A 24119-nucleotide genomic window follows, 5' to 3' on the forward strand; every position below is an offset into this window, starting at 1 on the left:
CTTCTAAGACTGCCATCATTCCTGAGTCGGCTGTAAACAGGGCCTGGCTCAGAGAGAGGACCTACATGGTTAGTGGCTAGCTGCCATGTGTAAAAACATCATACATCCTGGATTTGTCCTAACCTAGGCCCAGTATCAGGTATCAGGAACTACTCTATTATTAACCCTTCTTTATGGGGAGAGGTCTCTAAATGTGGAGTAGAGGCGACCCCAACAGTCTGCACAGACAATCTCTGCTTAGACCCCATCCCTGTAAGTAACTTCCCTACAACAAATCCCACTATAATCTATAGTAGGGGTAGGGAAACTTTTATCTGCCAAGGGCCATTTGGATATTTATAACATCATTCTCAAGCCATCCAAAATTATCCACTTAAAACTTAGCTGCTATATTTGGTCAAACATGTAATTAACTCACCCCTAATGCCTTGACAGGGCCAGACCAAATGATGTCATTGGACTTATACAGCCCGAAGGCTGGATGTTCTATAGGGGTGGCTGCTTTGTTTTTTGGCCTCAAATAACCTTCTTGGTTCGGTGGTCACTGTACTGTTAGGACACTTGAATCAGACCAGAGGTCAAAAAAATAGGAAAGAGAAAGAGAATGTAGCATGATAATAGGCCCATTCCTTGTCAATCATAAGGTGGCCTACCTCTCTCTGGTCATTGTCTAAACGCAGGTGTTCTGTGTGCTGCTTCTGCCGATCTTTCCGCCTCCACTGGGCAGGGGCATTCCTTTTTGTCCATCTAAAAGAATCAAAACAGGCAATTAACAATATCCCAGTAAAAAGTAAGGTCAGCCCTGGCCGGTGGCTCAGTGGTTAGAGTGCTGGCCCACATACTCCCCATGTTAAACTCAAAGGCTAACACGGGCCATAAAACAAGGTTTAAAGTTTATGTGGCCACAAAAAAAAAAAAAGCAGCAGTTAATGTTAACATAGGTTTATTTTGATAGAGACATACTGAATACAAAGGGCTGAAATAAATAATTATCATAAAATAGAACATTTTAATAAAAATTGATATTTTTCTTGAACATTAACTTACCAGACATTGAATAACTGCACAAATTAATAAGCGTAATGCAAATAAACCTATTTTTCTTGTTCTCTGAAAGCAAAATATCTCCTGTTGCGCACACCAAACAAGTCAGTACAAGACTAATGACATGGCAATCGGCTGCTAAAATATTCGCTGCTGCCTTAGCCTGTTTGGCTCACTGGATAGAGCGTCAGCCTGCGGAATGAAGGGTCCCAGGTTCGATTCCGGTCAAGGGCATGTACCTTGGTTGCGGGCACATCCCCAGTGGGGGGTATGCAGGAGGCAGCTGATCGATGTTTCTCTCTCATTGATGTTTCTAACTCTCTATTCCTCTCCCTTCCTCTCTATAAAATATCAATAAAATATATTTTTTAAAAAATAATAAAATAAAATATTCACTGCTAATATTAATGGAGAGAAATGGTGTACCTGTGTGTAAGGCATGTAAGGGAAATGAATGCAACACAATTATAGTAATCAGTCATTAGCAAACGTTGTAGTTCATTTATATATATAAAAGGCTAAGTGACCGACCATACATCTGTCTGACCAGCCGGTGCATATGACATGCACTGGCAATTTAAAAATAAACATTGACTCGTGCATGCGTGATACATATAAAGCTCTCGCTGGTGCCAATCGCACACGTGTTTCAATCTGTCATTGTTGATCCTGAATTTTGTTGTTTAATTCGAAGACAGTTTCCTGTGATGCCAGCATCTGCAATGACTATTAATAAATCACAAGGACAAACTCTAGACATGTAGGAATATTCCTACCTAAACCCGTTTTTGGACACGGTCAGTTATATGCTGCTTTCTCTTGAGTTCGAAGAGCATGTGACATTAAAGTTAAAGTTGTAAATACTTCATCACAAGGGAAATTAGTCAAGCACTCTGAAAGTGTTTTTACTCCTAATGTGGTATACAGAGAGATATTAGAATAAGTTTAATCAATTTATCAGTCATTGCTTTTATCAATGTTTTTGTATCATGTTTTTCTTGTTTTTATATCGTGTCTTTGTTGTTATAGCATGTTGTTATAGTTTATTTGTTAATCAATTTATATATTATTTTCATATACATTTTACTAATTTTCTTTCATCTCTGACACTTCTATTACAGAGAAAGGGCGAATAGTGATATTAAAATATTTCTTCTAATTAATTTCCTTTCAATGTGCATGAATCTGTACACCGGGCCACTAGTTATTAATAATTATGTATAACAGGATATTGTAAAAATTAAGTTACATACCGTTATATTGGCTGGGCTGCGAGTTTGATATGCTTGCACTAAAGGGTTGTGAGTTCAATTCCCAGTTGGGGCGTGTGTGGGAGGCAATCAATCAATGTGTCTCTCTTACACCTCCCTCTCTTCCACTCTCTCTAAAGATCAATGGAAAAAATAGCCTCTGGTGAGGATTAACAACAAAAAAATTCTTTTTTAAAAAAAAGTAAGGTCAACTGACAGAAGAAAACTGGAATGTCTAGGGACCAGTGCTGGGCACAGAAAACCACCAAAGAGTCACCAGAGATAGCTCAGAGACCTTGGGGAAGAGCAGCTTAAAGATCAATGAGTGGGCAAGAAAAATAACTCCCCAGGGAACACAGACATATCTCTCTTCAAACATCTACATCAAGTTCACATGCAGATCCAAAACTATACTCAGCTCTGTCTGAGCTTTGTTATATCCATCTCCAAACGTAACTAAAGACCAGTAATCCTGCTAAGTTACCTACTTCCAGTTCAGACTCCATTTCAACTACCACTTACTAGAGATAAAATGCCAGTTACATGTTGTATGGGATTTAGTCATGAGATCATTTCAACCATTCTGCAGCCTGGCTTTTTGCAGGTCCTGGGCATGTGGAGCTATCCCAATTGCCACAGTGGAGACAGGAGCTGATGATACTCTGTCACCCATTTTCTTGTTCAAAAAGTGAAAAACCTGGAGAGTTTTGGTCTTCTCCGTATTTGCTTTATAAAATTCAGGGGTCTTCTACCAGCTCAGGCCCAGATACTGGATGGTTAGGGAGCTGAATCAGGGAATCCCGGGGTTGACTCACTTGTTGCTGGCAGGCCCAATGGAAAGCACATCAGACTGCAACTTTGGGAAGAAACCAGGTTCATACTTCCCTTGTCCAATCTTCATGTCAAGTAAATGGGGGTGAACCGCAGTATGGTCTATTTTTGCCAGACGCAGCTCAATTGCTTTCTCTGGATAAGAAAAAAAAATTCAAACTTTAAAAAAATATATCATATTCTGGGCCATATAACACTCAATAAATTTAAAACAATTTGAATAATACAAAATATGTCCTCTGACTACAATAATCATTAAGAACATCTTAAAACTGAATAACACACTTCCAAATAACCCAGCCATCAAAAAAATCAAAAGGGAAATAAGAACTGAATAAAAATAAGAACACAAAATATAAGAATTTGTAGTATGTCATTATTACTTGAAAGAAAATTTATGGCACTAAATGCCTATCTTAGAAAAAGAAGAAAGGTCTCAAATTAATGACCGTGGCTTCCACCTTAAAAAACTAGAAAAAAGACTAGCAAATTAAATTCAAAGTACAAGAAAGGAAATAATAAAGGCCAGAGTGAAATCAATGAAATAAACAGACAAATTAATAAATCCAAAAACTGTTCTTTCAGAAGATCAGTAAAACTAATAAACTGCAAATCAGACTGATAAAAATAGAAAGGAAAAAAACACAAATTACCAAAATCAGTAATGAGAGAAGTGACAGACTCTACAGATACTAATACAGGACATACTACAAAAAAAACTTAATGCCAACAAATTTGACAATAGGTGAAAGGGACAAATTCCTTGAAGGATGCAAACAGCCAAAGCTCACTCAAGAAGGAATAGCTCATCCGAATAGCCCTATTTTTTAAACTGAATCTATAGTTTAAAATCTTCTCACATAAAAAAACAGCAACAACAAAAAAACCCTCCAAGCCCAGAGGGCTTCACTGATGAATTCTGCCAAACATCTAAAGAAAAAGTAGTAGCAAGCTCTCTGGGAAACTGAAGAGGAGAGAATACTTCCTAACTTTTCTTTCAGGCCAACATTATAGTGACACCAAATCAGACAAGATATTACAAACAAACTATGAGCTGATATCCTTCATGAGCATAGATGCAAAAATTCTAAACAAAATTGTAGTAAACTGAACTCAATAATATACAAAAAAACAATACATCATAATCACATAAAGACTTTATCTCAAGAATGCAAGGTTAGTTTACTAGTATACCTTTAAAAATCAATAAATTGCCATATTAACAAACTAAGACTAAAAACCACACAATTATCCCAATAAAAGCCTTAACCAAGAGGGCTGTCATCTTAATGAAAGAACTGAATTGAGAGCTGAAAGGTAAAGATAGAAGGCTAGAGAATGTACTCAATGAAGGCAAATAAAGGCAGGACTTTGTCCAAACTGTCACCAGTTGTATCTTCAAAACTTAGAAAAATGCGCCCTAGCCTGTGTGGCTCAGTTGGTTGGAGAGTCGTCTCAAAGCAACCGATCTCTCTCTTTCTCTCTCTCTCCCCTCTCTCTCTCTCTCTTTCTCTCTCAGAATCAATGAACATATCCTCAGGTGAAGATTAAAAATAAATTTAAAAAGCTATATGTTTAAAACCTATAAAAATGCTTGACATGTTTATTCATTCAGTACATATATTTGTGAGCACTTACCATATGTTAAGCATGTAGTAGGTATCTATCTACACTAATAGAAGAGAAACATGCAAATTGGTGTCACTCCGCTATGCCCACCAGCCAATCAGATGAGTATGCAAATTAACCCAACAGAGACGGCGGTTAATTTGCATACACAGGTGCAGAGCGAAGACTGAAGGCTCTGGCCTGAGTGAAGACTGAAGACTGAAGAGGCTTGGCTTCTCCGCTGCGGCTGCAGTGGAGAAGCCAACCAGCCACGGAGCTGGAGGCTTGGGTTGCCCCCAGCAATGGAGGAAGCCAAGCTTCCAGCCCGCCCTGGCCGCCACTCAAGGGAGAGAACAACAGCAGGCGCAGCCAGGAGCCTGAGAGATCAACACAGGGGCACCTGCTCCAAGCCTCCACACACAGGGCAACTGCTCCGAGCCTACATGGTGCGGCTGGGAGCAGGCCCCCAGTGGACACACACACACATGCGCACACACACACACACACAGGGTGCCTGCTCCGAGCCTCTGTGGCGTGGCTGGGGGCAGCCACCAGTGGACACACACACACACACACACACACACGGGGGCTACTGCTCTGAGCCTCCTACGTGGGTGGGGGCAGGCCCCCAGCAGACACACACACTCACACACACACGGGGCGCCTGCTCCAAGCCTCTGTGGCACGGCTGGGGGCAGCCACCAGCGGACACACACACTCACACACACACACATACACACACACGGGTGCCTGCTCCAAGCCTCAGTGGAGCGGCTGGGGGCAGCCACCAGCGGACACACACACTCACACACACACACATACACACACACGGGTGCCTGCTCCAAGCCTCAGTGGAGCGGCTGGGGGCAGCCACCAGCGGACACACACACTCACACACACACACATACACACACACGGGTGCCTGCTCCAAGCCTCAGTGGAGCGGCTGGGGGCAGCATGGGCCCCCTCCAGGAACGGGCCTAAGCCGTCAGTAGGACATCCACTGAGGGCTCCCAGACTGTGAGAAGGGGCAGGCTGGGCTGAGGGACCCCCAACCCCCTGCATGAATTTCATGCACCGGGCCTCTAGTTTATAATATTTAGTAAATGAATGAACAATATATACAAAATAGCCACAAGAACACTGAACATCCTATAAGAAAGGGAACAAACTACTTAATCTGCACCTCAAACTGAGACTATTCTCTAGCTATACTCATCTAGATGGGGCTTCTATGAACAAAAAGGCCTTTTCAATCATGCATGTAGCAAACCACTTTTTAAAAAATATATTTTTACTGATTTCAGAGAGAGGGGGAGAAGGAGAGAGAGAAACATCAATGATGAGAAAGAATAATTGATCAGCTGCCTCCTACATGCCCCCTACTGGGGATCGAGCCCACAACCTGGCATGTGCCCTTGACTGAAATTGAACCCAGGACCCTGCAGTCAGCAGGCTGATGCTCTATCCACTGAGCCAAACCAGCGAGGGTTAGCAAACCACTTTTAACATCTATCTGTCATAAATACAATGCTAGAAGTTGGGGCAAGAAAATAAGTAAATACAGTCTCTGCTCTTAAATTGTTCCCTATTAATGACAGCTCAAAAGAACAGAGATTACAGAGGGGAGGTAAGAACAAAGCACCACAGGATAGAGGAGGAATCCACCAACTCAGCCTGAGGGCATCAGAGAAGGCTTCACAGAGGAGACATACCAGGTAAGTTTTTGTGGCAAACACTATCAACTGCTTACTCATAACTCATTTGCTCCTTCTTTCTTGCTAATAAAACTCCAACATTGTTCAGGGTAATATTACATCCAATTCACTACTCCCTTTCAGTCTTTCTTGCACTTAAGTATAGTCACATAACATGGTTCTGGCCTATGAGACAACAGAAAGCTTTGGCTGATAGCAGCCTCCCCTCTTCTTACCCTGAATATGAACATAAAAGGCCTCTTGTAGGCCAAGCCAGTGTGGCTCAATTTGGTTCAGCACTGTCCCATTCACCAAGATGCAGGTTTGATTCCTGGTCAGGGCACATGCTCAGGTTGCAGGCAGGGGGCATGCAGGAGGAAGCTGATTGATGTTTCTTTCTCTCTCTCTCTCTCTCTCTCTCTCTCTCTCTCTCTCTTGCACTCGCGCGCTCTCTCTCTAATAAAATGAATAAAAACATATTTTTTAAAATTCCCAGCATGAATATAAGTCGATACACTAAGGATAGCTGGGTAAAGACAGAACCTCAGTTCCTGATTACACTGTCGAGCAGCTGAACCAACACCAGCAACCACCAATTCCTGCATTTCTTGCTAATCTGGGGAAAATATCTCATGTTTCTAGCCCACTGCTAATTAGATTCTCTTCTCTATTACCTAAAGCAGGACCCAATCCCAATTGACACAGTGTTAAAGAATGAAAAGAGCTAACCAGGCAAAAAAGAAAGGAAAGAGCATTTCAGGCTATGGGGAAAACTTAAGCAAAAGCAGAAACGGAAAGAAGCTGGCATGTTTAGGAGCAGGGACACATTAGTGACATAATCCAAGAAGCTAGAAGTACAGCAACAAGGAGGCCTCACCTGCTTCATCCACAGTGGTACACTTCTGGTACATGGATGTGCGGAGAGTAGGCGTCCGAACATTCAACAGTCTGATCTTATCTACTCGGGAATCAAACACCCGGAGCACAGGGTCTTTATCATCATCATCATGAAACATAATTTTATTGTCAATGAAAGAAGCAAACATCTGGGTCTCCAGGAATCTTGAGAGAAAGGGCAAGTAGGGCTCAGGCTGATCTGATAGAAAAGATGCCTGGTGAGACAAGGAAACAGACAGTCATCCATCAACAGAGAAGAGGAAAAAGGGAAAAGGGTATGTCACCTTTAACCAGCAAAGGCAACATACCCAAAGGATCTAATGGGATAATTCTCTGAAGCTTCTAGGTCTTTATGAAAAGCCAACAGCAAAATCTCTTCATCATTTTTTTTTAAACAATGAAGGTAAATCACCTGATAGTAAGAACCAGCACTCTGTTCTAAAGCAACAAGACCTTGCATTTTATCAGCACCAGAAGGATCATGAACTTGTTTCCCACATTTAATCCCCACATTTAATCTTGAACAACATAGGTTTGAACTGCACAGGTCCACTTATACATATATATTTTTCAATAAACATACAATTGGCCCTCCATCCGTATCCCTAGATTTTGCATTTGTGGAGTTAAACAACTGCAGATCGAAAATACTGTTGGGAATCCATGGATGTGGTGGGCTGACAGTATGCCTTTTTCTACATCATTTTTAAACTGGCCGGTGTGGCTCAGTGGTTGAGCGTCACCTATGTACCAGGAGGTTATGGTTCGATTCCCGGTCAGGGCACATGCCTGGGTTGTGGGTTCGATCCCCTCCCCAGTTGTGGGGCATGCAGGAGGCAGCCAATCAATGATTCTCTCTCACCATTGGATGTTTCTATCTCTCTCTTCCTCTCTGAAATCAATAAAAATATTTAAAAATAAGTAAATAAAAATAAAAATGGGACTTGAGCATCTGCAAATTTTGGTATCCACGGGGTCCCGGAATCAAGCACCAACAGATACCAAAGGACATCTGGAGTTTTGGAGGAGTCAAAAGTTATAGACAAATTTCTGACTATGAAGAAGATTGACACCCCTAACCCCCACATTGTTCAAGGGTCATCTGTATTATGAAAGAAAAACTCATTATCAGTTAAATCTTCATTCCTCACCCTCCTCCCCAGCAGATTACACTCACTTTATCAAAGTTTTGCATCTGTTCCCTGTTATTAAACCAGGACTCCTTATCCTGGCTGGGCTGAATGACAAACACCTCATAATCTGCAAACATCTGAGTGAAACGATTTGCAAAAACTTCCCGGATCTGAATGTTTAGCTGATAAATCCTGAGTTCTTCTTCATCACACTGAACTTTAAGATCCTTATTGCTGCTGGGGTCTTCACGCACTTCCAACTATAAAAAAAGAGAAATGACAATTGAGAACACACAAGCTTTACCTTTTATCCCTAAGAAATGCAACTGGTTCGTTCCTCTTCCCTTCCCCCTTATCATTTACTTTGCAGCAAATGGAAATGAGGGAAAAAGAGGAAATGGGAGGAAAAAAAGAAAGGAATTCTGACATGGAGAAGAGATAAATGAGATGTTTCACTTGCAGGTACCCAGTAACTCAGTGAAAGTAATCATTATGGGCAGAGAGAGATTCAGCAATAGAGAAAGGTGCAACTTATCTCAAGGGTCGGGGAAAGAGGGAATCTGGAAGTCAGTACGAAAATGATACTGCAAAGCAACATGGTTAGATTCTAGCTCTACCTACATCTCTTTGATTTTCTCCCACATAACACTTTCCTTATCTTTCTCCCTAAGAATTTTTCCTTATTGTGTTTTTCTTTAACCTTTTTAATACATCTCAATACTTCTCTGCTCTACAACTGGCCATGATTTTTTTTAATTTAAGTATTTTTTAAAAATATATTTCCTTATTGATTTCAGAGAGGAAGGGAGGAGAGAGAGATAGAAACATCAATGATGAGAGAGAATCACTGATTGGCTGCCTCCGGCACCCCCCGCACTGGGGAACGAGCCTGCAACCCAGGCATGTGCCCTTGGCTGGAATCGAACCTGGGACCCTTCAGTCCGCAGGCTGACGCTCTATCCACTGAGCCAAGCCGGCTAGGGCCTGGCCATGATTTTTTAAAAATATTTTCAATTAGAGTTAACATGCAATATTATTTTATATTAGTTTCAAGTGTATAGCATAGTGGTTAGACAATCATGCACTTTACAAAGTATTCCCCTGATATTTCCAGTATCCAACTGGCACCATACATAGTTACTACTAACTGGCCATGATTTTTTTAAAATATCTGCTCAACTAACTAAATAAAGCAGGAAAATGAAATGTTTCACACTTCATTAAGAAATAGCCCAGCAGTCGCCGAAACCGGTTTGGCTCAGTGGATAGAGCGTCGGCCTGCGGACTGAAAGGTCCCAGGTTCGATTCCGGTCAAGGGCATGTACCTGGGTTGCGGGCACATCTCCAGTGGGAGATGTGCAGGAGGCAGCTGGTCGATGTTTCTCTCTCATCGATGTTTCTAACTCTCTATCTCTCTCCCTTCCTCTCTGTAAAAAATCAATAAAATATATTTAAAAAAAAAAAAAAGAAAGAAAGAAATAGCCCAGCAAACCCTGGCCTGTATGGCTCAGTTGGTTGGAGCATTGTCCATGCACTGAAAGGTCCCAGGTTCAATTCCCAGTCAGGGCACATAGGACAGGCAATAGATTAATATATCTCTCTCACACCAATATTTCTGTTTCTTCTCTCTCTCTCTCTCTCTCTCTCTCTCTCTCTCTCTCTCTTCCTCTCTAAAAAAAATAAAATTAAAATAGCCCAACAAAATGATTACACTGGCACATTTTGCTTATATGTAATTTACAAATATAATTTAACAATGAGGATAGGGGAGGGTGAAGAGATGGGTAAAAAAACTGATAGTCTCATCAAAGTCAAACAAGGGAAAGCTAAGTACATCCCTGGAAAGAGCATAGGACTAGAATTCAAGGGGACCAGGGTCCTCAACTCAGCCACTTACTAGGCCAATGTTAGGCAAAGCACTCAGGCTCTCCTCGATTCCTTGAGTCAAAAGAGAGATAAGCCCTTGCCGGTTTGGCTCAGTGGACAGACTGAAGGGTCTGTCAGCCCGCAGACTGAAGGTTCCTGGGTTCGATTCCAGCCAAGGGTATGTACCTCAATAGCAGGCTCAATCCCTGGCTCTGGTTGGGGCACGTGCAGGAGGCAACTAATCAATGTGTCTCTCTGACATCGATGTTTCTCTCTCTGTGTCTCTCCCCCTGCCTTCCACTCTCTCTAAAAAAAAATCAATGGAAAAATATCCTCAGGTGAGGATTAACCAAAAAAAAAAAAAAAGTTAAAAATACCTGCTCTGTATGCTTTAGGCTGCTGAGAAAGAGGGCTGAACACAGAGATTACCAATATCATCTCTCTGAGTCAGTCTGCTGCGTGTTCACATAGGATGAGAGCAGACTCTCTTTAATGCCCAAGTGAGAAAGTACCCAGATTTAACCCCCAACTTAGATTCCAGTAGCTTTTATGAGGATAATATTTTCCAAAGCTGAATCCAGTCTCCCAAACCAGAGCATTCTTTCACTCTGACAAATGTGCCTTTTCCTGAACTGAGTGCTTTCTCACCCCACAACTTATTTACCAGGACAGTACCCTAGCACAGACCAAACCTGTCACAGATTCATACACAGCATCTTACCTTTTCCAGGCTCACCCCAGTCCTCTTGACCAAGGCTTGCAGCCGGGCGATAGTTTCATTCTCCTTGAGGAGCTCATAGGAATGCAAAGGGGAGCCTGCAATGTTCCCATTCCTCTTGTCAGAGACAAGCTCAGAGGCCCGGAGCCTCTTCAGCTTGGAGGCACTCTCACTGCAATGAAGGTTCCCTTCAGGGGGAATGCCAAATGCCATGAGAATCTCAGAGACTTCCTGGACAAACTCCAATTTGTTGGGAAACTGAGGCAAGTCCTCCGGCAGCTCAATGAAGTGGTTGTCAATATCCACAAAGCAGAGGTTAGCCTGGCAGTCAAAAAAAGGATGAGGAGTGTAAACAAAGCACTAAGAAATAGTTTTAGGACGGATAATGAACAAATAGGAAAGAGAAAACATCTGACATGGGCACATATGAAGTACGGTATAAAGAAGATGGGGCTTGCCCTAGCTGGTGTGACTCAGTTGGTTGGAGCATCATCCCATACACCAAAAGTGATGGGTTCGATTCCCAGTCAGAGCACATACCTAAGTTTCAGGTTTGATCCCTGGTGGGGCTGTGTACGGGAGGCAACCAATCAGTTTGATCAATGTTTCTCTTTCTTTCTCTCTCCCTCTCTCTTTTCCCCTCTCTTTAAAAATCAGTAACACACATCCTCAATAAGGGTCTTTTTTAAAAAAAGAAGATGGGGCTCAGGAAGAAAACAGACCTAGGTTCCAATCTTACCCTGCCACTTTCTAGGTGTATGATCTTGAGAAAGTTATTTAACCTCTCTGATTCTGCTTCCTCAGCTATAAAATGGAAATAAAGAGATAAAATCAGAGTGGTAAGGATTATTATCCTGAAGTCTCACAAATAATGCTCATAAATGTTTAATTCATGAATTCTTACAATAGTAAAAAGAACACCAGGAGTAAGTCAAAAAGTCTAGGTTTCAGACCTGACTCTGTCACTATCTCTCTACATGACCCTGAGCGGACCATTATCTCTTTCTGAGCCTCTGTCCTGATTTGGAAGATTTAGTGGCTGCTCATGATGCTTTCTGTGCTTCCTTCTGGCTTTAAGATTGCTTCTGGATAGAGAGACGCTCATACATTGCTGGTGAGGTGGGTAATCTAGACTAACAAAGAACAATTTGGCAATATCTATCTATCCTTATTTTACAAACAAAACTGACACAGAGAGATAAATTTGTCCAAAGTCACACAGCTGGTAAGTAGTAGAGCTGGGATTTGAACTCCACTTACCCTGACTTCAGTCATACCCTCAAGCTCTTAACCATCCACTCTTCCCCTTAGTGGTCATATATATTTCTTGTTCGGTTTAACTGAAATATTTTATAGTTCCTGTCCCTGTTGGAATTGTCTTGCAACTGTAAATCAGAAATGCCTATTACTTTGTATTTATCTTATGTCCATGAACCTGTTCTAGCCAAGATAGGTGTCATTTCCTTCATTGAACTGCACTGCTGTTTAAAAATTTGTCTCTTTCATTCATATAAGAGGAATATTACCTATATCACAGGTTTGTTTTGAGGATTATAAAACAATAAATGTCAAAGACTTAGCACAGTGCCAGGCCCATAGTACATAACAAATGTTAATTAACATTGTTAATGTAGAATATAAAACTTCAATAGATGTATAAATACAGTACTACTAGATAGGAAAATTCCATAATAAAAGATGCTAATGTTGGTATCATCAGATTTCTTAATTTTGCCACTGAAATGAGTGAATTTATACTTCTGATCCCTAGGAAATTTTAAAATGTGTATGTTTTATGTAATACTTTTCATGTTTTTAACCCGCTTTTCTATTGGATTACTTATCATCATTCTTACTGATTTGTAGTTCTGTATTATCTGCTGATGCTAATACTTTGTAGGTTATATGTGTTACACATATCTTGTCATAGTTATCTTTTCATTTTAAGATGTCTTTTTCTTAATTTATAAAATCAAATTTATTAATATTTTATTTTATGCTTTCTGTATCCTATTTATGAAGTCCCTACCCAGATGTCAGAAAGGTACTTATTAATATTTTCTTCCAGAAGATTTAGAGTTTTGCTTTTGACATTTAACTTCTTAATCCATCTCAAGTTTATTTTGTTATGGTGTGAGGTAAGGATCCTTTTCTACTATTTTCCCCTTTGAACAAGCAATTTTTCCAGCTCTGTTATTAAGCAGTCCCTCCTTTGGCATGGTACCTCTATTGTATAACAAAGTGATGGTCCATTGATTTTTTTGTTTATCCCTGTGCCTATTAAGTCTTGCATTCTAAAAGAAAGGCAGGAGGATAACATAAGTCCAGCTTAATATAACTATTTCACAAACTCTCAATCTATCAAAACTATGTTTTAACATGTCTGTGCATGCATTCATTCAATAAACATTTGCTCAATGCATAAATTACTCTGCCTACCAATCTATAACTAAAAAAGAAAACTTTCTTATATCCATGATCCAAAGATTAGGATAAGAATCACTTTAAATTTAGCTTTCTAGAGTATCTCACAAAATAACAACTTTAAGCCCTGCCTAAGTTAAAAGGCCAATAATGTTTAAGATCTAAAAATAGGCTATTTTTGTTTATTCTATTAAGACTTTAAAATTATAAATGCTTTCAGAACAAATAATCTAAAAAGACAGTAAAGACAGAATTAAATTATCTAGGCATAAAGATAACCTACCTGCTTCCTTAGCCCTGTCCATACAGCTAACAGAAGAAAGCACTGTGACCCACCAAAGACACAATGCATGTACCCCATGGGTTCTCCTCTTTTTAGAAGAAAAAAAGCAGTTTGTGCAATAGGAAACACAGAGGTAGCTAAAAAATAATTGCATCCGCTCAACAATGCTTGGTTGGCTTTTCTCCCAATGCTGTGAACCAAATATAGAATGTCTGTAAAGAATTTTATGAACTCCAAATGCTATATCCACACATTGAAGATACACTCCTGATCAGAGGTGGCTAGAGGAGAGGAAGCCACTCAGGCACACCTCACAGATGCAGAGTAAGATAGGTGCCTATGAGTAGATTCCACTAGCCATTTTTTGCAGAGTTGGCTTAAAGGAGATAAAGATAAGAAACCAAAGTAAAAAAAAGGAGGCCATTCACTTGCTAGGCTCATAGAATAGCCTCATGCTATTTCCTGCCAGCACAGGGAGGGCTCTGACAAACAAAAGTGTGCCTCAAACTCCTCATGCACCCCTTTCCTCAGCTGAGACGAGGAGTACTGCAAAACAGACTGGCAGACAAAAGTATTCTGTAAGAGGCACTAAATCCAAGTGATCGGTTTTCCTCAGTTAACCTCCTGCCTTCTTGGGAAAGGCCATGTGAAGACTTAACTGCTCTGAGGTAGTGACCACATAGATCCCCCAAATCCCAAAATCTCTCCCAAATCTCTTCCTGCAAGAGATCACAATGCCCTTTCCCAGCCCTAAGTTCCTAACACCAAATCACAGCCAGCCTGACCTCCTAGTCCAGTGATGGCGAACCTATGACACGCGTGTCAGAGGTGACATGCGAACTCATTTTTTTTGGTTGATTTTTCTTTGTTAAATGGCATTTAAATATATAAAATAAATATCAAAAATATAAATCTTTGTTTTACTATGGTTGCAAATATCAAAAAATTTCTATATGTGACACGGCACCAGAGTTAAGTTAGGGTTTTTCAAAATGCTGACACGCCGAGCTCAAAAGGTTCGCCATCACTGTCCTAGTTTCTCTCCATGTTATTCACTGAAGGGAAGCCCAATCCACAAATTACTGGGTAAAGACACTGAAGGAGTATCCTGAGAAAGACGGGGGAAAGTAGGAGAGAAAGAAGGGCACAAGATAGAAAGAAGTAGCACCCCCTTCTTTACTCATATCTTCTGCTTGCTTCTCCTCACATAGCTGTGGATGAATTGCCTCCTTCCTGAACTCAGACAATGAAACCCAGAAGGGAAGGACAGGACAAAGGATGCCTCACAAAGGAGCCCAGCACTCTCACTTGCTCAGGGCCAGCTGAGATCATGTGTTGGTGTAAAAAGAAACAAAGGGCTTTTCAGACTTTTGATGCTCAAAGATGGAGCAGCAACTGATGAATTCTGACACAGAGGAGGGTCAGGGAATGTACACTCTACACTCTGGATCAGGGGTGGGGAACCATTTTTCTGCCAAGGGCCATTTGGATATTTATAACATCATTCACAGGCCAAAATTATCAACTTAAAAATTAGCCTATTATATTTTGTCAAACATTTAAATAACTCACCCTTAATGCCTTGGCAGGGCCAAACCAAATGATTTCTCGGGCCTTATTTGGCCTGAGGGCTGGACATTCCCCACCCTTGTGATAAAGTCCCTTTTACAGATCAAGCTCACCTTATCCCAGTACCCTGATAATGCCTTTTTGCACAAGTCCAGGTGAATTTCCCTAGTACTGCCTCAAAGCTTCCTTCTAGCAGCATAAATATACCACAGGATGCCCACCAAAATGTTGAAAGTAGTTATCTCTGGGTGGTAAAATTAGAAGTAATTTTTACTTTATTCTTTATGCTTTTGTGCACTGTTAGAATTTTTTACTATATACTAGAGGCCTGGTGCACAAACTCGTGCAGCAGTGGGGTCCCTCAGCCTGGCCTGCGGGATAGGGCCAAAACCGGCTCTCCGACATCCCCTGAGGGGTTCCGGATTGCAAGAAGGTGCAGGCCAGGCCGAGGGACCCCACTGGTGCACGATGGGAGGTTGGCCAGATGGGGAGGGGCTGCAGGAGGGATCCAGGGCATGTCCAGCCCATCTCGCTCAGTCCCGATAGGCCGGACCCCAGCAGCAAGCTAACCTACCAGTTGGAGCGTCTGCCCCCTGGTGGTCAGTGCACGTCATAGCAAGCGGTTGAGTGGCCTTAGCATATCATTAGTATATTACGCTTTGATTGGTTGAACGGCTGACTGGACAACTACACACTTAGCATATTAGGCTTTTATTATATTGGATATACCACTTATGAGACATCCCAAAGTTGTCTTTCAGCAATATTATCATTCTCCATTCATTATGTGTACCCATCGGTAATACACAGATATCCCAGAGGTCATCTGCTAAAAATCAATGTAGAAAATATCCAGTTATGAAACTGCCCCCTGGGTGAAGTGGGACTCTGAAACCCTATAATTGCTTATTAAGTACAGACATGTATTCTATAGTCCCAGTGTCACCACTTCTTCCCAAATAAACCACAGGGAGAATCAAAGAATGCAGCAATGATGGGGAAAACTGCAAAAGTTAAAGCCCCAATACCCAGAACAGTGTGAACTCTCAGGTTTCTCAAACAATCCTGCTAAGAAAACTGCTAATGTCCTCGCAATATCTTCATACAAACATATATATGAAGCACACAAAAAATGATGCTGAGCCTTAGCCAGTTTGGCTTAGTGCATAGAAAGTCAGCCCATGGACTAAAGGGTCCCAGGTTCTATTCCAGTCAAGAGCACATACCTCGGTTGGAAGCTAGATCCCCAGCCCGGTGGTCAGAGTGCGTGCAGGAGGCAACCAGGCAATGTGTCTCTCTCACATCAATGCTTCTGTCTCTCCCCCACCCTTCCACTCTTTCTAAAAATCAATGGAAAAATACCCTTAGATAAGGATTAACAAAAAATAAAATAAAATAAATAAATAAAACGTTCCATTAAAAACAAAAAATTATGCTGAGAGATCCTAGAGGGAACAGAACTTGCCCTAAGTATACAGCAAGCTAATGCCAAAGATTAAAATAAAACTGACAAATCTGGCTTGTTGCCTAGTGACCTATTTATTGGATTATGCATGTACCATGCCTTTTTGGTTTTACAGTTTCAACCATTTTTGTTATTTTTATTTTGACTTTACAAAATTATAATTAGGTTTACTAGGAAGAAATGTCAATATTAAATATGCATTTGTTTAGAATAAACAAAAAAAAATCCCTGTTCTCCAATCTTTGGTATCTACTCTTTATGTATCACAGTGTCCCTAAAAAAATGTATACACATTTTAACAGCTGAGAGCTCAATTTTGAAAATGAAATGTATTTTAATAAACACTGCCTTTATAATTATTCAAAGTGTGTATATACATTTTTTGGAACACCCTATATTTATCAGTAGAGTAGACAAATACATATAAAAACTCAATACTCCCAACAGTTTTCCCCATCATTTAGATATCTTCTTCCTTTATTAATTAATCTTGTCCCATCCAAAACAGCACAAAGCTCTACAGAATCAAAGGAGCAAAAAAGGCAGAAATTTAAAAAGCTACAAGAAGACATTTTAATTCTAAAACCAAAGGAGAGGAAAAAAGAGTACAGAGATGCATTTGACTATAATTTAAATATCATAAATGTGATCTAATTATCAGCAATTTCATCAAGCCTGCTGTCCAGATATGCCTAATAACCTGAATGCTGCTCAGATACAGGCCACCCTTCCACTCTTTCTAAAAATCAATGGAAAAATACCCTTAGATAAGGATTAACAAAAAATAAAATAAAATAAATAAATAAAACGTTCCATTAAAAACAAAAAATTATGCTGAGAGATCCTAGAGGGAACAGAACTTGCCCTAAGTATACAGCAAGCTAATGCCAAAGATTAAAATAAAACTGACAAATCTGGCTTGTTGCCTAGTGACCTATTTATTGGATTATGCATGTACCATGCCTTTTTGGTTTTACAGTTTCAACCATTTTTGTTATTTTTATTTTGACTTTACAAAATTATAATTAGGTTTACTAGGAAGAAATGTCAATATTAAATATGCATTTGTTTAGAATAAACAAAAAAAAATCCCTGTTCTCCAATCTTTGGTATCTACTCTTTATGTATCACAGTGTCCCTAAAAAAATGTATACACATTTTAACAGCTGAGAGCTCAATTTTGAAAATGAAATGTATTTTAATAAACACTGCCTTTATAATTATTCAAAGTGTGTATATACATTTTTTGGAACACCCTATATTTATCAGTAGAGTAGACAAATACATATAAAAACTCAATACTCCCAACAGTTTTCCCCATCATTTAGATATCTTCTTCCTTTATTAATTAATCTTGTCCCATCCAAAACAGCACAAAGCTCTACAGAATCAAAGGAGCAAAAAAGGCAGAAATTTAAAAAGCTACAAGAAGACATTTTAATTCTAAAACCAAAGGAGAGGAAAAAAGAGTACAGAGATGCATTTGACTATAATTTAAATATCATAAATGTGATCTAATTATCAGCAATTTCATCAAGCCTGCTGTCCAGATATGCCTAATAACCTGAATGCTGCTCAGATACAGGCGGTCCCCTTACTCATATTCTTCAGTTACACCCAAAAAATTTCCTCCCCAAAAAAATTCTGATGGAGGAGAGAAAGTCATGTTCCAAAGTCTTCTTCCCAGACCTTTCTAATGTCTAAGAAAATCAGAGTAAGGCCCAGCTGGTGTGGCTCATCGGTTGAGTGTCGACTCAGGAAATAAGAGGTCACCCTTTAGATTCCCATTCAGGGCACATGTTCGGGTTGATCCCCAGTAGTGGGGAAGAGGCAGCCAATCGATGTTGATGTTTTTCTCTCATTGATATTTCTATCTCTCTATCCCTCTCCCTACCTCTCTCTCTAAAAATCAATAAAAGCATATTTTAAAAAAAGAAAGTCACAGTAGGAAAGCCGTCTTCCCAGCTAGTTTCATACCAGTCACAAAATGACCTAAAAAGGTAAGCCAGTTCTATTGGTAATTGTAGGAAAATAAAAAGTAAAACAATCTTATTTAAAAGCATGCTTTAAATCTATCTAAAATGAACTAGGAAATAAACATGTAAATACAAATTTTTAATCAATTCTTTTGGTATTTAAAATAGGGAAGAAGAGCAGGCCACCCTCACAGCAAGAGAAGCATTCTCTCAAGGCCTTCCTATACAGAACAAGGAAAGTTTATGAAGCTGACTCTGTACCACAAGAATCACAATGATCAAGTCAACTTTTATAGATCAACTGTGGCCTGTAAAAGAAAACCACTGATTTATTAATATATAGCTGATTACTAGAGTATATATAAAACTAGAGGCCCCGTGCACAAAAATTTGTGCACTCGGGGGAGGGGGGTCCCTCAGCCCGGCCTGTGCCCTCTCACAGTCTGGGACCCCTCGGGGGATGTCCACCTGCTGGGGGATCGGGCCTAAGATGGAAGTCAGACATCCCTCTGGCAGCCCAGGAGCCCTCGGGGGATGTCCACTTGCCAGCGGGGAGCAGGCCTAAGCTGCAGTCGGAGATCCTTAGCGCTGCTGAGGAGGCAGGAGAGGCTCCCGCCACCACTGCTGTGCTGGCAGCCGTCAGCCTGGCTTGTGGCTGAGCAGAGCTCCAGCGTCTGCCCCCTGGTGGTCAGTGTCATAGTGACCAGTCATTCCCAGTCATTCTGCTGTTAGGGTCAATTTGCATATTACCCTTTTATTATATAGGATGGAGGCCTGGTGCACAGGTGGGGGCGGCTGGGGTGCCTGGCCAGCCTGGGGGAGGGGCTGAGGGCCGTTTTCAGGCTGGCCATACCCCCTTCAGGGTGGGGGTCCCCGCTGGGGTGCCTGGCCAGCCTAGGTGAGGGGCTGATGGCTGTTTGCAGGCTGGTCAAGCCCCCCAGTGGGGACCCTCACCCCATGGGGGTGTGGCCAGCCTGGGTGAGGGGCTGAGGGCTTTTTTCATGCTGACCACACCCCCTTCAGGGTGGGGGTCCCCACTAGGGTGCCTGGCCAGCCTGGGTAAGGGGCTAAAGGCCGTGTTCAGGCTGGCCACACCCCCTTCAGGGTGTGGGTCCCCACTGAGGTGCCTGGCCAGCCTGGGTGAGGGGCTGAAGGCCATTTTCAGGCTGGCCACACCCCCCAGTGACCCAAGCTCCCAGCCTCTCCTTTTTTTCTTTCTTTCTTTTTCCTGGGATTTATTTATCTTCTATAATTGAAACTTTGTAGCCTTGAGCAGAGCCCAGTGCCCGGGGGCAACCCAAGCCTCCTGCTCACTTCAGCTCCGTGGCCGCCGCCATCTTTGTGACGGAGTGACAGAGTGATGGTTAATTTGCATATTGCTCTTTTATTAGATGGGATTCTATTTTGTGGATTTCCTTAAAATAAAAGAGGCAGAAGGTATAGAAATAAAAAATAATATAAAATATAACGTATAACTATTGAAGCTCTGGGCACTGAGAACATACAAATTCCTTATGCTACTCTTTTGTATATGTTTAAAGTTTTATATAATAAAAAGAGTTTCTAATAAATACCTTTAAAAGTGTGTGAAGTACTGTGTTTGAAAACCTGTATGAAAAAGGCAATTCACAACTGTATAAACACAGAGATATGTCATGTGATAAAAATGACCATTGTTTCTGGAATGATATAAACCGAGCTAAATGTTCATTGTTTTTTACTTTTTTCCTGGAAAGTTATTAATGTTCCCCAAAATAAAAGAAAAACTTGGTGACACCACAGTGGGCATATTCCAAAAGCCCTTCTCTCGCAATCCTAGATTGGGCCAAGGGCATCAGCACTCAAGCTCCACATTTCTCTCACCTCTTGAGGCAGCTCCAGCTTTGACCGGTCATCCAGGCCATTGGAATGCAAGCCCATCAGGTATGGAACAGGAGCATCTAAGAAATGTAGGAGAGAAGCCGGGAGAATAGGGACATAGACATGCTGCCACTGGAAAGGAAACATGAGAGCTGTAATTGTCTCCGCCACAGTCATCAGTCTCTGGTAATCTAGGCCAAAAAAAACACACACATAAACCAAACAGTCAAAAATGAGGCACTTGCTTCTCAAATAGTAAGTTAAAATTACAATGTCACATTTAGAAAGGATCAGAGTAAACTTCAGCAAGGGTATGCGTGTGAATACCTAGTGGGTGTCAGAGACCTCAACAGATCACAAGTTGAAATATACCCTCCTACATACAGGTCCCTGCTTATAATAAAATTTAATGTGAAAATATTATAGGAATCATAAATAGCACCTTGTTAAACCAGAATGTTAAGTAGATTCTCTTAAGTGGAAGTGAAATGAAAAGAACAGTAGTCTGGGTCTCCGTTCATTCAGCATGGAAGCCCAAACAGGCCTTTTAGTACTCAGATATGTCTGCATTCTGTAAGAAGCTACAACCTTTCCTGAATGAGAACAGCACAAAGGGGTTATTTTAACACTTCCCTAGAACTTGAAAGACCCACAAGACTTGACTTTAATGACTCAAAATTCTTGTTTTAGGTCAAAGACAGAGCGGAGGGGAAGGCTTGTGCTCAAAGTTTAGCTCTTCTTCAGAATGCAATTTCTAGAACTGTTTTATTATTTTTAAATGAGTAATAAATACATTGGCAAAGCCAATAAAATGGACCAGTTAAAATTGAAACTAAAAAAATTACTATTCATAAATGGTATGTCCCTTTTTCAGGCAAAAAGGGGCAACGCAGGAACATACATTTTAAAATCATCCTTCGGGAATGGCTGGCTTCAAATGAGCTTTCATAAAGGTTAGTGGTTTCATGTACTAAAAACCCACCCCATCATTTAAAATCACAGCTTGGTTCATAAAGAAGTTATAAGTAACAAGAAGCTTTCCAGAAAATGAGGAAGACTGAGTAGGAACAGAAACTGGTATGTATCAACTAGGTAGAAGTTTAACAAAGAATCCTATATCTGCTTACTAATGCTTTGAAAGTTATCACCCTGCTCATGGCTAAGGAAAGAAGAACAAGACCTGGAAATCATTTTGTTATTTTTTTAACTAGTTATGCAAATATAGCAATTATTGACTAAAACAGGGGTCCTCAAACTGCGGCCCGCCGAAAACATTTATCCGGCCCGCTGGGTGTTTTTGCCGCCGCTGCCTGTCCTGCTTAGCAGCCGACTCGTCCCGGGCCCGCAGTGCGCATGTGTGGAATGTCTGAGCGACAGTGAACTGGCCCCCTGTTTAAAAAGTTTGAGGACCTCTGATTTATATATTAATATTTCATTTGTTTGGGGGAAACTGACTTTATTAATTCATTAATATTTGGAAAATCCAAATGTTTACTTTTCTGAAACTGTTGACATTTATTAAATCTTTACACACAGCATTCTATTTTTTATGTTGACTCATTTCAGAAGAGCCTGTTTGAATTAATTTTCAAGTGGGGGCTTGTTTCTAAATTCTAGAAGTAGAGTTTAAGTCACTTTGTATTTATTACTCATAATCTAAATTGTGAGAAATTTAAATTATGGATTTTTCTAAGACAAGTATCTTATCAGTATTTCAAACTTTGCTCATTATTTCAGTTGTTTCTAACTATCTCTCTCCCTTCCTCTGTGAAAAATCAATAAAATATATTTTTTAAAAAAATTAAAAAAAAAAGTTTGAGGACCTCTGGACTAAAACTTCATCGTTTACAACATTTTGTTGCTGTTGTTAATCCTCACCCAAGGATATATATTTTTTCCATTAAGAGAGAGAGGAAGGGAGGAAGGGGGAGAGAAAGAAACATCAATGTGAGAAAAACACATTGATTGGTTGCCTCCTGCACGCACCCCAATCAGGCTAGGGATCAAACCCACGACCCTTCAGTTCACAGGCCAGCGCTCTAACCACTGAACTACCGGCCAAGGCCATAGTCTCTAACATTTTTATTACACTACAGAAAAGTGCATCAAGGAAGATGATCTGACTGGGTGGTGAGTGCACAATGCAATATGCAGATTATGTATCATAGTAATGTACACTTGAAATCTATCTGACCCTATTAGCCAATGTCACCCCAATAAATTTAATTTTAAAATTAAATTAACACATGTGTGTACTCAATGTTTACATAAAAATAGTGCATTATTTAAAAATATTTGGGAGGAGGGCATTAAAATAATTAAAAGATCATGGGGGTAGAACTCTAGATCAAAAAAGAGGAAAACTTACAACTTTCTCTGCATTGTTTGTCCACATATTATTTGTTTTTTAAAACTATAATTTTCATTAGGAATACACAAAAAATTTGATCTGTGGCAATCACAGGAGAGAAAGAGGGAAGATTTCTTTTTACTACCTTTAGAATTGTTTTAAGTATATGCCTTGAGCATACATTATTTTTGCAATAAAAAACTAATGTCAACAATTTGTTTGTACTAATTGAACCTATAACTGGATTATATAATTTAGCCAAATAGTATGCAAACAAGTGGTGAAATACAAGGGCAAAAGAAAGAACAGTTTCTGTGAAAACAAAAGTCAATGCTTTAAAAAGATTCAGTAATACAAAGTCGCTAAAGTACTATAGTGAATTAGGAATATCTTGAGGCAATAAAGTGCAAACTAGGGAAAACTGCAACAATCTACAGGTAGCCTCCATTCTGGTTCTTTTGCAATGTTCTTAAGTTCTAGCTCCATTTTTTAAAAAACGGTATCTGCTAGGGGTGGGAGTGACAGGGAGAGGTCAATGGGGGAGGGGGGAGGAGACATATGTAATACTTTAAACAATAAAGAGTTTAAATTTTAAAAAAAGATATCTGGCACCCTGGCCGCTGTTGTTCAGTGGTTAGAGCAGTGGTTCTCAACCTTCTGGCCCTTTAAGTACAGTTCCTCATGTTGTGACCCAACCATAAAATTATTTTCGTTGCTACTTTGTAACTGTAATGTTGCTACTGTTACGAATCGTAATGTAAATATCTGGTATGCAGGATGGTCTTAGGCCACCCCTGTGAAAGGGTCGTTCGACCACCAAAGGGGTCGCGACCCACAGGTTGAGAACCGCTGGGTTAGAGCATCATCCCACGTACCAAAGGGTCATGGCTTCATGGCTTCCTCGTTAAGGGCACATACCTGGGTTGCAGGTTTGATCCCTGGCCCTAGTCAGGGCCAGAGCAGGAGGCAACCAATCAATGTCTCTCTCTCACATCCATGTTTCTCTTTCTCCCTGCCTCTCTCTTTCTCTCTCTCTCCTTCCACTCTTAAAAATCAATGGGAAAAATATCCTCGGGTGAGGATTAACAACAAAAAGAACTGGTATCCCTCTCATGGTCCATTGGTTTGCCATCTACCACATACCTGTA

General features: G+C 40.6%; 1 protein-coding gene across 1 annotated transcript in view; it reads right to left on the reverse strand.

Moving 5' to 3' along the window:
• Positions 1 to 24119, reverse strand: part of DENND5A (DENN/MADD domain containing 5A) — a 49851-nt gene that overhangs the window by 22706 nt on the left and 3026 nt on the right. Inside the window, exons 4-9 of the mRNA XM_014545851.1 lie at positions 20625 to 20812; positions 11048 to 11365; positions 8505 to 8720; positions 7308 to 7542; positions 3110 to 3260; positions 654 to 747 (exon numbers count right to left, since the gene is read on the reverse strand). Of these exons, the coding sequence (XP_014401337.1) occupies positions 654 to 747; positions 3110 to 3260; positions 7308 to 7542; positions 8505 to 8720; positions 11048 to 11365; positions 20625 to 20812 (1202 nt within the window). The remainder of the gene's footprint in view (positions 1 to 653; positions 748 to 3109; positions 3261 to 7307; positions 7543 to 8504; positions 8721 to 11047; positions 11366 to 20624; positions 20813 to 24119) is intronic.

This window comes from Myotis brandtii, unplaced genomic scaffold (assembly GCF_000412655.1).
Source record: "Myotis brandtii unplaced genomic scaffold, ASM41265v1 scaffold422, whole genome shotgun sequence".
Taxonomy (NCBI): Eukaryota; Metazoa; Chordata; class Mammalia; order Chiroptera; family Vespertilionidae; genus Myotis; species Myotis brandtii.